Source organism: Pseudophryne corroboree, chromosome 3 (genome assembly GCF_028390025.1).
Source record: "Pseudophryne corroboree isolate aPseCor3 chromosome 3, aPseCor3.hap2, whole genome shotgun sequence".
Taxonomy (NCBI): Eukaryota; Metazoa; Chordata; class Amphibia; order Anura; family Myobatrachidae; genus Pseudophryne; species Pseudophryne corroboree.
In genome coordinates this window covers 167968406-167984928 of record NC_086446.1, presented here as the reverse complement: position 1 = coordinate 167984928, position 16523 = coordinate 167968406, and the positions used below count along the sequence as shown (strand labels likewise).

At 46.4% G+C, this 16523-nt stretch overlaps 1 protein-coding gene across 1 annotated transcript in view; it reads right to left on the bottom strand.

The window, feature by feature from the left end:
- The window catches only part of SLC43A1 (solute carrier family 43 member 1), a 228194-nt gene that overhangs the window by 84592 nt on the left and 127079 nt on the right, over positions 1-16523 (bottom strand). The window contains exon 10 of the mRNA XM_063958575.1: positions 16188-16223. Within this exon, the coding sequence (XP_063814645.1) occupies positions 16188-16223 (36 nt within the window). The remainder of the gene's footprint in view (positions 1-16187; positions 16224-16523) is intronic.

Genomic DNA, 16523 nt, shown 5'->3' with positions numbered 1-16523 from the left:
ACGGTGCCTCGCTGCACTTGGCACACTATTATATTCCCCCTCCAGGTCCACTGGGATAGTAAAGTATGAACAAGTCGGTTTCAATGAAAAAATCATGAAAAACTCATGTCGGCATTTTGACCTGTCGGCATTTTACATGTCGGTATTTTGACCTTGTCTGTATTTTAAATGTCAGTATTTTGTCCATGTCGGGATTTTGACCTTGTCAGAATTTTGACTGTCGGTCAATTGCTGTCGGGATTTCGACCGTCAGGATTTTGATTGTCAGTAAATTGACTGCATCCCGGGGAAATGTATTATAGCGGCACGATCCAGCACTTCCTGCTTCACCTCATTACTGAGGTGAAGCAGGAAGTGCTTAACATGATTATTTGAAGCTGGTAAACGCACTTTAATGCTGATAGGAAATGCAAAGAAATTTCAGGGAGTACTCCCTAACTCCCGGGCAAAGTGACTAGCTTCCTAAAGGATGATGTCATTGTGCACCGCACGGCACCAGTAGCAAATCTTGCCACGGCAGCGGCGGCGCCCCTGGCAAACATCCTGATTGCCCGTGGCAAGATCCGCACTGACAGCAGCACATTCCTGCACATCCCTGCCCTAGTGAGAGCAGCACATCACTGCCTCAGTGACAGCAGTACATCACTGCCCTACTAACAGCAGCACATCACTGCCTCATACGCACAGTCAATACCTTGGGCCTAAATCAGATCTGATCGCAGCAGCAAATTTGTTAGCTAATGGGCAAAACCATGTGCACTGCAGGGGGGACAGATATAACGTGCAGAGAGAGTTAGATTTGGGTGGGGTGTGTTCAAACTGAAATCTAAATTGCAGTGTAAAAATAAAGCAGCCAGTATTTATCCTGCACAGAAACAATATAACCCACCCAAATCTAACTCTCTCTGCACATGTTATATCTGCCCCCCCTGCAGTGCACATAGGGGGTAATTCCAAGTTGATCGCAGCAGGAAATTTTTTAGCAGTTGGGCAAAACCATATGCACTGCAGGGGGGCAGATATAACATTTGCAGAAAGAGTTAGATAAAGTTATTACCTGTGATGAAACACGGATTCTCCAGTACAACCCTGAGACAAAACACCAGTCTATGGCCCTCATTCCAAGTTGATTGCATTAAATAGTGGAAAACTGCTCTAATCAAGCTGGTAACAATCCCCAGGTGCTGCGGGAGGGGGTTACTCTAGACAAGAAATACAAAAGGGATTTTTCCCACGCACTCTGCTGGCTGTTAGTAAGAAGAGCTATATACTATGTAATAATAGGAAATTTAGAGCTCTTCGTTACATATGTTTTGCAAAAGATATGATAAGCCTCCAGGCCACTTCACGGCTGCTCTATTACTGGAGGTCCCTATCTAAGCATAGGTCCAGGGCTTGGACCCCACAAAGTCGGCTCAGGCCCGACCACCCCAGGGCAGCACACCATTGAAATACTAAAGTGTTAATATGTGTTAAGAAAGAAGCAGAAGCTATGGGTTAGAAAGTGCTACAAAAATAAGGGTGTTAATAAAATACTCAAAAGAGTAATGTTAGTGAAAAAATAGGAGTGTTACATGAGTGCTAAATAAATAATATGGCATGCTACCCCAAGGTGGCCCAGCCCCACCAGACCCGGGGGGTACCACTCCCCAAACCCATACACAGCATAATAATAATAATAACATCCACTATGGGTCATACAATTGCTTAATGTATGGCCACATGATAATGGCACATACAGAACATATCCAGGTTGAGAGCTAGTTTACCTGGAGGCACCCCTGTATCCTCCAAATGGCACCACAGGACCCAGCATGCCCTCCTAATGCTGGCTCCATCTATGCCTCTCTGAACTGCAATAAATAGTGGAAAACTGCTCTAATCAAGCTGGTAACAATCCCCAGGTGCTGCGGGAGGGGGTTACTCTAGACAAGAAATACAAAAGGGATTTTTCCCACGCACTCTGCTGGCTGTTAGTAAGAAGAGCTATATACTATGTAATAATAGGAAATTTAGAGCTCTTCGTTACATATGTTTTGCAAAAGATATGATAAGCCTCCAGGCCACTTCACGGCTGCTCTATTACTGGAGGTCCCTATCTAAGCATAGGTCCAGGGCTTGGACCCCACAAAGTCGGCTCAGGCCCGACCACCCCAGGGCAGCACACCATTGAAATACTAAAGTGTTAATATGTGTTAAGAAAGAAGCAGAAGCTATGGGTTAGAAAGTGCTACAAAAATAAGGGTGTTAATAAAATACTCAAAAGAGTAATGTTAGTGAAAAAATAGGAGTGTTACATGAGTGCTAAATAAATAATATGGCATGCTACCCCAAGGTGGCCCAGCCCCACCAGACCCGGGGGGTACCACTCCCCAAACCCATACACAGCATAATAATAATAATAACATCCACTATGGGTCATACAATTGCTTAATGTATGGCCACATGATAATGGCACATACAGAACATATCCAGGTTGAGAGCTAGTTTACCTGGAGGCACCCCTGTATCCTCCAAATGGCACCACAGGACCCAGCATGCCCTCCTAATGCTGGCTCCATCTATGCCTCTCTGAACTGCAATAAATAGTGGAAAACTGCTCTAATCAAGCTGGTAACAATCCCCAGGTGCTGCGGGAGGGGGTTACTCTAGACAAGAAATACAAAAGGGATTTTTCCCACGCACTCTGCTGGCTGTTAGTAAGAAGAGCTATATACTATGTAATAATAGGAAATTTAGAGCTCTTCGTTACATATGTTTTGCAAAAGATATGATAAGCCTCCAGGCCACTTCACGGCTGCTCTATTACTGGAGGTCCCTATCTAAGCATAGGTCCAGGGCTTGGACCCCACAAAGTCGGCTCAGGCCCGACCACCCCAGGGCAGCACACCATTGAAATACTAAAGTGTTAATATGTGTTAAGAAAGAAGCAGAAGCTATGGGTTAGAAAGTGCTACAAAAATAAGGGTGTTAATAAAATACTCAAAAGAGTAATGTTAGTGAAAAAATAGGAGTGTTACATGAGTGCTAAATAAATAATATGGCATGCTACCCCAAGGTGGCCCAGCCCCACCAGACCCGGGGGGTACCACTCCCCAAACCCATACACAGCATAATAATAATAATAACATCCACTATGGGTCATACAATTGCTTAATGTATGGCCACATGATAATGGCACATACAGAACATATCCAGGTTGAGAGCTAGTTTACCTGGAGGCACCCCTGTATCCTCCAAATGGCACCACAGGACCCAGCATGCCCTCCTAATGCTGGCTCCATCTATGCCTCTCTGAACTGCAATAAATAGTGGAAAACTGCTCTAATCAAGCTGGTAACAATCCCCAGGTGCTGCGGGAGGGGGTTACTCTAGACAAGAAATACAAAAGGGATTTTTCCCACGCACTCTGCTGGCTGTTAGTAAGAAGAGCTATATACTATGTAATAATAGGAAATTTAGAGCTCTTCGTTACATATGTTTTGCAAAAGATATGATAAGCCTCCAGGCCACTTCACGGCTGCTCTATTACTGGAGGTCCCTATCTAAGCATAGGTCCAGGGCTTGGACCCCACAAAGTCGGCTCAGGCCCGACCACCCCAGGGCAGCACACCATTGAAATACTAAAGTGTTAATATGTGTTAAGAAAGAAGCAGAAGCTATGGGTTAGAAAGTGCTACAAAAATAAGGGTGTTAATAAAATACTCAAAAGAGTAATGTTAGTGAAAAAATAGGAGTGTTACATGAGTGCTAAATAAATAATATGGCATGCTACCCCAAGGTGGCCCAGCCCCACCAGACCCGGGGGGTACCACTCCCCAAACCCATACACAGCATAATAATAATAATAACATCCACTATGGGTCATACAATTGCTTAATGTATGGCCACATGATAATGGCACATACAGAACATATCCAGGTTGAGAGCTAGTTTACCTGGAGGCACCCCCAGCAGAGTGCGTGGGAAAAATCCCTTTTGTATTTCTTGTCTAGAGTAACCCCCTCCCGCAGCACCTGGGGATTGTTACCAGCTTGATTAGAGCAGTTTTCCACTATTTATTGCAGTTCAGAGAGGCATAGATGGAGCCAGCATTAGGAGGGCATGCTGGGTCCTGTGGTGCCATTTGGAGGATACAGGGGTGCCTCCAGGTAAACTAGCTCTCAACCTGGATATGTTCTGTATGTGCCATTATCATGTGGCCATACATTAAGCAATTGTATGACCCATAGTGGATGTTATTATTATTATTATGCTGTGTATGGGTTTGGGGAGTGGTACCCCCCGGGTCTGGTGGGGCTGGGCCACCTTGGGGTAGCATGCCATATTATTTATTTAGCACTCATGTAACACTCCTATTTTTTCACTAACATTACTCTTTTGAGTATTTTATTAACACCCTTATTTTTGTAGCACTTTCTAACCCATAGCTTCTGCTTCTTTCTTAACACATATTAACACTTTAGTATTTCAATGGTGTGCTGCCCTGGGGTGGTCGGGCCTGAGCCGACTTTGTGGGGTCCAAGCCCTGGACCTATGCTTAGATAGGGACCTCCAGTAATAGAGCAGCCGTGAAGTGGCCTGGAGGCTTATCATATCTTTTGCAAAACATATGTAACGAAGAGCTCTAAATTTCCTATTATTACATAGTATATAGCTCTTCTTACTAACAGCCAGCAGAGTGCGTGGGAAAAATCCCTTTTGTATTTCTTGTCTAGAGTAACCCCCTCCCGCAGCACCTGGGGATTGTTACCAGCTTGATTAGAGCAGTTTTCCACTATTTATTGCAGTTCAGAGAGGCATAGATGGAGCCAGCATTAGGAGGGCATGCTGGGTCCTGTGGTGCCATTTGGAGGATACAGGGGTGCCTCCAGGTAAACTAGCTCTCAACCTGGATATGTTCTGTATGTGCCATTATCATGTGGCCATACATTAAGCAATTGTATGACCCATAGTGGATGTTATTATTATGCTGTGTATGGGTTTGGGGAGTGGTACCCCCCGGGTCTGGTGGGGCTGGGCCACCTTGGGGTAGCATGCCATATTATTTATTTAGCACTCATGTAACACTCCTATTTTTTCACTAACATTACTCTTTTGAGTATTTTATTAACACCCTTATTTTTGTAGCACTTTCTAACCCATAGCTTCTGCTTCTTTCTTAACACATATTAACACTTTAGTATTTCAATGGTGTGCTGCCCTGGGGTGGTCGGGCCTGAGCCGACTTTGTGGGGTCCAAGCCCTGGACCTATGCTTAGATAGGGACCTCCAGTAATAGAGCAGCCGTGAAGTGGCCTGGAGGCTTATCATATCTTTTGCAAAACATATGTAACGAAGAGCTCTAAATTTCCTATTATTACATAGTATATAGCTCTTCTTACTAACAGCCAGCAGAGTGCGTGGGAAAAATCCCTTTTGTATTTCTTGTCTAGAGTAACCCCCTCCCGCAGCACCTGGGGATTGTTACCAGCTTGATTAGAGCAGTTTTCCACTATTTATTGCAGTTCAGAGAGGCATAGATGGAGCCAGCATTAGGAGGGCATGCTGGGTCCTGTGGTGCCATTTGGAGGATACAGGGGTGCCTCCAGGTAAACTAGCTCTCAACCTGGATATGTTCTGTATGTGCCATTATCATGTGGCCATACATTAAGCAATTGTATGACCCATAGTGGATGTTATTATTATGCTGTGTATGGGTTTGGGGAGTGGTACCCCCCGGGTCTGGTGGGGCTGGGCCACCTTGGGGTAGCATGCCATATTATTTATTTAGCACTCATGTAACACTCCTATTTTTTCACTAACATTACTCTTTTGAGTATTTTATTAACACCCTTATTTTTGTAGCACTTTCTAACCCATAGCTTCTGCTTCTTTCTTAACACATATTAACACTTTAGTATTTCAATGGTGTGCTGCCCTGGGGTGGTCGGGCCTGAGCCGACTTTGTGGGGTCCAAGCCCTGGACCTATGCTTAGATAGGGACCTCCAGTAATAGAGCAGCCGTGAAGTGGCCTGGAGGCTTATCATATCTTTTGCAAAACATATGTAACGAAGAGCTCTAAATTTCCTATTATTACATAGTATATAGCTCTTCTTACTAACAGCCAGCAGAGTGCGTGGGAAAAATCCCTTTTGTATTTCTTGTCTAGAGTAACCCCCTCCCGCAGCACCTGGGGATTGTTACCAGCTTGATTAGAGCAGTTTTCCACTATTTATTGCAGTTCAGAGAGGCATAGATGGAGCCAGCATTAGGAGGGCATGCTGGGTCCTGTGGTGCCATTTGGAGGATACAGGGGTGCCTCCAGGTAAACTAGCTCTCAACCTGGATATGTTCTGTATGTGCCATTATCATGTGGCCATACATTAAGCAATTGTATGACCCATAGTGGATGTTATTATTATTATTATGCTGTGTATGGGTTTGGGGAGTGGTACCCCCCGGGTCTGGTGGGGCTGGGCCACCTTGGGGTAGCATGCCATATTATTTATTTAGCACTCATGTAACACTCCTATTTTTTCACTAACATTACTCTTTTGAGTATTTTATTAACACCCTTATTTTTGTAGCACTTTCTAACCCATAGCTTCTGCTTCTTTCTTAACACATATTAACACTTTAGTATTTCAATGGTGTGCTGCCCTGGGGTGGTCGGGCCTGAGCCGACTTTGTGGGGTCCAAGCCCTGGACCTATGCTTAGATAGGGACCTCCAGTAATAGAGCAGCCGTGAAGTGGCCTGGAGGCTTATCATATCTTTTGCAAAACATATGTAACGAAGAGCTCTAAATTTCCTATTATTACATAGTATATAGCTCTTCTTACTAACAGCCAGCAGAGTGCGTGGGAAAAATCCCTTTTGTATTTCTTGTCTAGAGTAACCCCCTCCCGCAGCACCTGGGGATTGTTACCAGCTTGATTAGAGCAGTTTTCCACTATTTATTGCAGTTCAGAGAGGCATAGATGGAGCCAGCATTAGGAGGGCATGCTGGGTCCTGTGGTGCCATTTGGAGGATACAGGGGTGCCTCCAGGTAAACTAGCTCTCAACCTGGATATGTTCTGTATGTGCCATTATCATGTGGCCATACATTAAGCAATTGTATGACCCATAGTGGATGTTATTATTATTATTATGCTGTGTATGGGTTTGGGGAGTGGTACCCCCCGGGTCTGGTGGGGCTGGGCCACCTTGGGGTAGCATGCCATATTATTTATTTAGCACTCATGTAACACTCCTATTTTTTCACTAACATTACTCTTTTGAGTATTTTATTAACACCCTTATTTTTGTAGCACTTTCTAACCCATAGCTTCTGCTTCTTTCTTAACACATATTAACACTTTAGTATTTCAATGGTGTGCTGCCCTGGGGTGGTCGGGCCTGAGCCGACTTTGTGGGGTCCAAGCCCTGGACCTATGCTTAGATAGGGACCTCCAGTAATAGAGCAGCCGTGAAGTGGCCTGGAGGCTTATCATATCTTTTGCAAAACATATGTAACGAAGAGCTCTAAATTTCCTATTATTACATAGTATATAGCTCTTCTTACTAACAGCCAGCAGAGTGCGTGGGAAAAATCCCTTTTGTATTTCTTGTCTAGAGTAACCCCCTCCCGCAGCACCTGGGGATTGTTACCAGCTTGATTAGAGCAGTTTTCCACTATTTATTGCAGTTCAGAGAGGCATAGATGGAGCCAGCATTAGGAGGGCATGCTGGGTCCTGTGGTGCCATTTGGAGGATACAGGGGTGCCTCCAGGTAAACTAGCTCTCAACCTGGATATGTTCTGTATGTGCCATTATCATGTGGCCATACATTAAGCAATTGTATGACCCATAGTGGATGTTATTATTATTATTATGCTGTGTATGGGTTTGGGGAGTGGTACCCCCCGGGTCTGGTGGGGCTGGGCCACCTTGGGGTAGCATGCCATATTATTTATTTAGCACTCATGTAACACTCCTATTTTTTCACTAACATTACTCTTTTGAGTATTTTATTAACACCCTTATTTTTGTAGCACTTTCTAACCCATAGCTTCTGCTTCTTTCTTAACACATATTAACACTTTAGTATTTCAATGGTGTGCTGCCCTGGGGTGGTCGGGCCTGAGCCGACTTTGTGGGGTCCAAGCCCTGGACCTATGCTTAGATAGGGACCTCCAGTAATAGAGCAGCCGTGAAGTGGCCTGGAGGCTTATCATATCTTTTGCAAAACATATGTAACGAAGAGCTCTAAATTTCCTATTATTACATAGTATATAGCTCTTCTTACTAACAGCCAGCAGAGTGCGTGGGAAAAATCCCTTTTGTATTTCTTGTCTAGAGTAACCCCCTCCCGCAGCACCTGGGGATTGTTACCAGCTTGATTAGAGCAGTTTTCCACTATTTATTGCAGTTCAGAGAGGCATAGATGGAGCCAGCATTAGGAGGGCATGCTGGGTCCTGTGGTGCCATTTGGAGGATACAGGGGTGCCTCCAGGTAAACTAGCTCTCAACCTGGATATGTTCTGTATGTGCCATTATCATGTGGCCATACATTAAGCAATTGTATGACCCATAGTGGATGTTATTATTATTATTATGCTGTGTATGGGTTTGGGGAGTGGTACCCCCCGGGTCTGGTGGGGCTGGGCCACCTTGGGGTAGCATGCCATATTATTTATTTAGCACTCATGTAACACTCCTATTTTTTCACTAACATTACTCTTTTGAGTATTTTATTAACACCCTTATTTTTGTAGCACTTTCTAACCCATAGCTTCTGCTTCTTTCTTAACACATATTAACACTTTAGTATTTCAATGGTGTGCTGCCCTGGGGTGGTCGGGCCTGAGCCGACTTTGTGGGGTCCAAGCCCTGGACCTATGCTTAGATAGGGACCTCCAGTAATAGAGCAGCCGTGAAGTGGCCTGGAGGCTTATCATATCTTTTGCAAAACATATGTAACGAAGAGCTCTAAATTTCCTATTATTACATAGTATATAGCTCTTCTTACTAACAGCCAGCAGAGTGCGTGGGAAAAATCCCTTTTGTATTTCTTGTCAAGTTGATTGCATGTAGCAACTTTTTGCTACTCGTGCGATCAACTTGACGCCACCTGTGGGAGAGTGTATTTTAGCATAGCAGGGCTGCGATCACTTGTGCAGCCCTGCTTTGCTAAAAAAGTTTCCTGCAAAACAAGACCAGGGTAAGAGTTACTTACCCTGAGCGACGGATCCAACGACACGCGTGCGCATTGCGGGCGCCGCGCAGCCGCAGTCCCGACCCGTTTGCACCACAGCGAAGAACCGCTGCGTGCGAACGGGTCGGAATGACCTCCTGTGTACTCAGGGGCGGATTGGGATCGAACACCAGTCCGGGAAATTTATGGAAGCAGCCCTAATGGGGGCGGTGTCTGTTGAGGGGGAGGGGTCTGTCAAGAGGGCTTGGTCACTCCTCAGAGGTCCGGAATCTGTCCCAGTGGCCAATCCGCCCCTGATTATATACATAGCCACCACATTATTACATGAATAACACCACATTACACGTATAGCACCGCATTACATACGTAGCCACTACATTACATACGTAGCCACCGCATTACATAAATAGGCCCACCCATCATCATGGACAGACATTGGGCAACTATAGGGCTGAAGGACTTTGCATTAGAGATTGTCCCAGGGCTGGCTGTTTGTGCTGCCTGATCAGCTGGAATCCTGAGAACAAGATACGTCCTGCTCCTGTCCGGTCCCCAAGCCATACACTGCGACCAGGGACACCCTAACCCTTACACCATCATGTTTATGCAAATAATGTAATTAAAATAAGAATTTACTTACCGATAATTCTATTTCTCGGAGTCCGTAGTGGATGCTGGGGTTCCTGAAAGGACCATGGGGAATAGCGGCTCCGCAGGAGACAGGGCACAAAAGTAAAGCTTTTACAGGTCAGGTGGTGTGTACTGGCTCCTCCCCCTATGACCCTCCTCCAGACTCCAGTTAGGTACTGTGCCCGGACGAGCGTACACAATAAGGGAGGATTTTGAATCCCGGGTAAGACTCATACCAGCCACACCAATCACACCGTACAACTTGTGATCTAAACCCAGTTAACAGTATGATAACAGAGGAGCCTCTGAAAGATGGCTTCCTAAACAATAACCCGAATTAGTTAACAATAACTATGTACAAGTATTGCAGATAATCCGCACTTGGGATGGGCGCCCAGCATCCACTACGGACTCCGAGAAATAGAATTATCGGTAAGTAAATTCTTATTTTCTCTATCGTCCTAAGTGGATGCTGGGGTTCCTGAAAGGACCATGGGGATTATACCAAAGCTCCCAAACGGGCGGGAGAGTGCGGATGACTCTGCAGCACCGAATGAGAGAACTCCAGGTCCTCCTTTGCCAGGGTATCAAATTTGTAAAAATTTACAAACGTGTTCTCCCCTGACCACGTAGCTGCTCGGCAGAGTTGTAATGCCGAGACCCCTCGGGCAGCCGCCCAAGATGAGCCCACCTTCCTTGCGGAATGGGCCTTAACAGATTTAGGCTGTGGCAGGCCTGCCACAGAATGTACAAGTTGAATTTTGTTACAAATCCAACGAGCAATCGACTGCTTAGAAGCAGGTGCACCCAACTTGTTGGGTGCATACAGTATAAACAGCGAGTCAGAGTTTCTGACTCCAGCCGTCCTTTAAATGTATATTTTTAAGGCTCTGACAACGTCCAACAACTTGGAGTCCTTCAAGTCGTCTGTAGCCGCAGGCACTACAACAGGCTGGTTCAGGTGAAACGCTGATACCACCTTAGGGAGAAAATGCGGACGCGTCCGCAGCTCTGCCCTATGTCGAATGGAAAATTAAATAAGGGCTTTTATAAAACAAAGCCGCCAGTTCAGATACTCTCCCGGCCGAAGCCAGGGCCAGTAACATAGTCACTTTCCATGTGAGATATTTCAAATCCACATTCTTTAGTGGTTCAAACCAATTGGATTTGAGGAAATCTAAAACTACATTTAGATCCCACGGTGCCACCTTAGGCACCACAGGAGGCTGTATATGCAGTACTCCTTTGATAAAAATCTGGACCTCAGGGACTGAGGCCAATTCTTTTTGGAAGAATATTGATAGGGCCGAAATTTGAACCTTAATAGATCCCAATTTGAGACCCATAGACAATCCTGATTGCAGGAAATGTAGGAAAACGACCCAGTTGAAATTCCTCCATCGGAGCACTCCGCTGCTCGCACCACGCAACATATTTTCGCCAAATACGGCGATAATGCTTCGCGGTGACTTCCTTCCTTGCCTTTATCAAGGTAGGAATGACTTCTTCTGGAATGCCTTTTCCTTTTAGGATCTGGCATTCAAACGCCATGCCGTCAAACGCAGCCGCGGTAAGTCTTGAAAAAGACAAGGACCCTGCTGAAGCAGGTCCCTTCTCAGAAGTAGAGGCCACGGGTCGTCCGTGACCATCTCTTGAAGTTCCGGGTACCAAGTCCTTCTTGGCCAATCCGGAGCCACTAGTCTTACTCCTCTTTGCCGTATAATCCTCAATACCTTTGGTATGAGAGGCAGAGGAGGAAACACATATACCGACTGGTACACCCAAGGTGTTACCAGCGCGTCCACAGCTATTGCCTGCGGATCTCTTGACCTGGCGCAATACCTGTCCAGTGTTTTGTTGAGGCGAGACGCCATCATGTCCACCATTGGTTTTACCCAACGGTTTAATAGCATGTGGAAAACTTCTGGATGAAGTCCCCACTCTCCCGGGTGAAGGTCATGTCTGCTGAGGAAGTCTGCTTCCCAGTTGTCCACGCCCGGGATGAATACTGCTGACAGTGCTATCACGTGATTCTCCGCCCAGCGAAGGATCCTGGCAGCTTCTGCCATTGCCCTCCTGCTTCTTGTGCCGCCCTGTCTGTTTACATGGGCGACTGCCGTGATGTTGTCCGACTGGATCAACACCGGTCTTCCTTGAAGCAGAGGTTCCGCCTGGCTTAGAGCATTGTAGATTGCTCTTAGTTCCAGAATGCTTATGTGAAGAGACTTTTTCAGGCTCGACCACACTCCCTGGAAATTTTTTCCCTGTGTGACTGCTCCCCAGCCTCTCAGGCTGGCATCCGTGGTCACCAGGATCCAATCCTGCATGCCGAATCTGCGGCCCTCCAATAGATGAGCCTCCTGCAACCACCACAGAAGGGATACCCTTGTCCTCGGCGACAGGGTTATCCGCAGGTGCATCTGAAGATGCGACCCTGACCATTTGTCCAGCAGATCCCTTTGCATGGAATCTGCCGAAAGGGATTGCTTCGTAAGAAGCTACCATTTTTTCCCAGGACTCTTGTGCATTGATGTACAGACACCTTTCCTGGTTTTAGGAGGTTCCTGACCAGGTCAGATAACTCCTTGGCTTTTTCTTCGGGAAGAAAAACCTTTTTCTGAACTGTGTCCAGAATCATCCCCAGGAACAGCAGACGAGTTGTCGGCATTAATTGGGATTTTGGAATATTCAGAATCCATCCGTGCTGCTTTAGCACCTCTTGAGATAGTGCTAAACCCATCTCTAGCTGTTCTCTGGACCTTGCCCTTATTAGGAGATCGTCCAAGTATGGGATAATTAATACGCCTTTTCTTCGAAGAAGAAATATTATCTCGGCCATTACCTTTGTAAAGACCCGAGGTGCCGTGGACAAACCAAACGGCAGCGTCTGAAACTGATAGTGACAGTTTTGTACAACGAACCTGAGGTACCCCTGGTGTGAGGGGTAATTGGAACGTGGAGATACGCATCCTTGATGTCCAAGGATACCATAAAGTCCCCTTCTTCCAGGTTCGCTATCACTGCTCTGAGTGACTCCATCTTGAACTTGAACTTCTTTATGTACAGGTTCAAGGACTTCAGATTTAGAATAGGCCTTACCGAGCCATCCGGCTTCGGTACCACAAAAAGAGTGGAATAATACCCCTTCCCTTGTTGTAGAAGAGGTACCTTGACTATCACCTGCTGAGAATACAGCTTGTGAATGGCTTCCAAAACCGTCTCCCTTTCTGAGGGGGACGTTGGTAAAGCAGACTTCAGGAAAACGGCGAGGTGGCTCTGTCTCTAATTTCAACCTGTACCCCTGAGATATTATCTGCAGGATCCAGGGATTTACCTGCGAGTGAGCCCACTGCGCGCTGTAATTCTTGAGACGACCGCCTACCGCCCCCGAGTCCGCTTGCGAAGCCCCAGCGTCATGCTGAGGCTTTTGTAGAAGCCGGGGAGGGCTTCTGTTCCTGGGAAGGAGCTGCCTGTTGCTGTCTCTTCCCTCGTCCTCTGCCTCGTGGCAGATATGAATAGCCCTTTGCTCTCTTATTTTTAAAGGAACGAAAGGGCTGCGGTTGAAAGGTCGGTGCCTTTTTCTGTTGGAGAGTGACTTGAGGTAGAAAGGTGGATTTCCCGGCCATAGCCGTGGCCACCAAATCCGATAGACCGACCCCAAATAACTCCTCTACGCATCGCCTGTCCACTGTCGTGTCCATAAAGCTCTTCTGGCCGAAATGGACATAGCACTTACCCGTGATGCCAGTGTGCAGATATCTCTCTGTGCATCACGCATATAAAGAAATGCATCCTTTATTTGTTCTAACGACAGTAAAATATTGTCCCTGTCCAGGGTATCAATATTTTCGATCAGGGACTCTGACCAAACTACCCCAGCACTGCACATCCAGGCAGTCGCAATAGCTGGTCGTAGTATAACACCTGCATGTGTGTATATACCTTTTTGGATATTTTCCATCCTCCTATCTGATGGATCTTTAAGTGCGGCCGTCTCAGGAGAGGGTAACGCCACTTGTTTTGATAAGCGTGTTAGCGCTTTGTCCACCCTAGGAGGTGTTTCCCAGCGCTCCCTAACCTCTGGCGGGAAAGGGTATAAAGCCAATAACTTCTTTGAAATTAGCAGTTTTTTATCGGGGCACCCCACGCTTCATCACACACGTCATTTAATTCTTCTGATTCGGTAAAAACTACTGGTAGTTTTTTCACACCCCACATAATACCCTGTTTAGTGGTACCTGTAGTATCAGCTAAATGTAACATCTCCTTTATTGCCAAAATCATATAACGTGTGGCCCTACTGGAAAATACGGTTGATTCGTCACCTTCACCACCGGAAACAGTGCCTGTGTCTGGGTCTGTGTCGACCGACTGAGGCAAGGGGCGTTTTACAGCCCCTGACGGTGTTTGAGGCGCCTGGACAGGCACTAATTGAGTGTCCGGCCGCCTCATGTCGGCAAACGACTGCTTAAGCGAGTTGACGCTATCCCGTAATTCCACAAATAAAGGCATCCATTCTGGTGTCGACCCCCTAGGAGGTGACATCCTCATATTTGGCAATTGCTCCGCCTCCACACCAATAACGTCCTCATACATGTCGACACACACGTACCGACACACAGCAGACACACAGGGAATGCTCTATACGAAGACAGGACCCACTAGCCCTTTGGGGAGACAGAGGGAGAGTCTGCCAGCACACACCAAAAAACGCTATATATGACAGGGATAGCCTTATGATTAAGTGCTCCCTTATAGCTGCTTTTATATTAATATATATAGCCATTTATTTTGCCCCCCCTCTCTGTTATACCCTGTTTCTGTAGTGCAGTGCAGGGGAGAGACCTGGGAGCCTTCCTGACCAGCGGAGCTGTGACAGAAAATGGCGCCGTGTGCTGAGGAGATAGGCCCCGCCCCTTTTCCGGCGGGCTCGTCTCCCGCTATTTAGTACATTTAGGCAGGGGTAAATATCTCCATATAGCCTCTGGGGCTATATGTGAGGTATTTTTAGCCTTTTTAAAGGTTTTCATTTGCCTCCCAGGGCGCCCCCCCCCCCAGCGCCCTGCACCCTCAGTGACTGCCGTGTGAAGTGTGCTGAGAGGAAAATGGCGCACAGCTGCAGTGCTGTGCGCTACCTTAAGAAGACTGCAGGAGTCTTCAGCCGCCGATTCTGGACCTCTTCTTGTTTCAGCATCTGTGAGGGGGCCGGCGGCGTGGCTCCGGTGACCATCCAGGCTGTACCTGTGATCGTCCCTCTGGAGCTTCATGTCCAGTAGCCAAGAAGCCAATCCATCCTGCACGCAGGTGAGTTCACTTCTTCTCCCCTCTGTCCCTCGTTGCAGTGATCCTGTTGCCAGCAGGAATCACTGTAAAATAAAAAACCTAAGCTAAACTCTCTAAGCAGCTCTTTATGAGAGCCACCTAGAATTGCACCCTTCTCGGCCGGGCACAAAAATCTAACTGGAGTCTGGAGGAGGGTCATAGGGGGAGGAGCCAGTACACACCACCTGACCTGTAAAAGCTTTACTTTTGTGCCCTGTCTCCTGCGGAGCCGCTATTCCCCATGGTCCTTTCAGGAACCCCAGCATCCACTTAGGACGATAGAGAAAAATAATTTCTCTGCCGGGCCCCCATCAGTGCTCAGTTGCCGCTCTGGCCAGTTCAGTGAGAGTGCGGGAGCTAGGGTGGCGGCGGGTGTAGTGAACCCAGCTTCGACCATTGCTATGCTGCTGCTCCCGGGCAAGGCTCATTGAAGAGACCTTTGGCCGGGGCCAGGGAGAAGATGCTGCTGGGCTGGTTAACTTTCTCAAGGTCCCCCATTGGTAGAACAGCTTCACAACTTTTCACGGCTAGCGGCACCTGGAAGTGCCCGCTAGCCTAACTTTCGGATAGCATTCCAATGAATCGCAAGTACTGGAAGCAGTGTGAGCCAGACCAGCCTGAGTGTGAATCGGCCTGGCTGAGGGGGGAATGGGACCGGCCCATCGGAATCTGTCATGGTGTCCTAGTGGGCCAATCCGCCCCTGTTATGTACTGGAAAACACCATCATCGCCAAGAATGAAGAAAGTATGTCAAAGCAAATTTTAATTCAAAGCCATGTTAATTGTTTTCTTTAATACCAAGGGTGTTATTTTGTCAGACTGGGTACCAGAAGGCGCAACAGTGAATCAACATTACTACAAAAATGTTCTAGAAACTCTATGGGAAAGAATCAGAAAAAGAGGCCAGAGTTTCATCACCAGCCTACACAGCTCTCTCTGTAAAGCAGTCTTTGGCCGAAAAACCGATTACAGTGCTAGAAAACCCTCCATACTCTAGACCTAGCAGCTAGCTATGAAATAAGTTCTGCTGGGTTCTCATTTAAAAAGAGTTTTTACCTGTATTCTCTGCTTGCAGTTTTAGATCCGCGGGTACTAAAAGAAATAAAAGAAACCTTTAACTCCTCAAGATCAGCCTTTTTTTTTTAAATTTAAATGTAAACTTAACATAGAAATTCACACTTGTGGTGTCTGAGTACAAGCACAAGAAGTCAACTAACATACACATTCATTGGGCTACCACAGTAATACTTTGTTTAATTTCACATTGCATTGTATATTGAGCATTATTATGCTTTGTAAATTATTATGTTCCGCCTGATAAAGTAAAGTTTAATTTTCATTATATATGAAAAACATTAGTGGATGAAATGTCCAGTCTTAACCTTACATTAG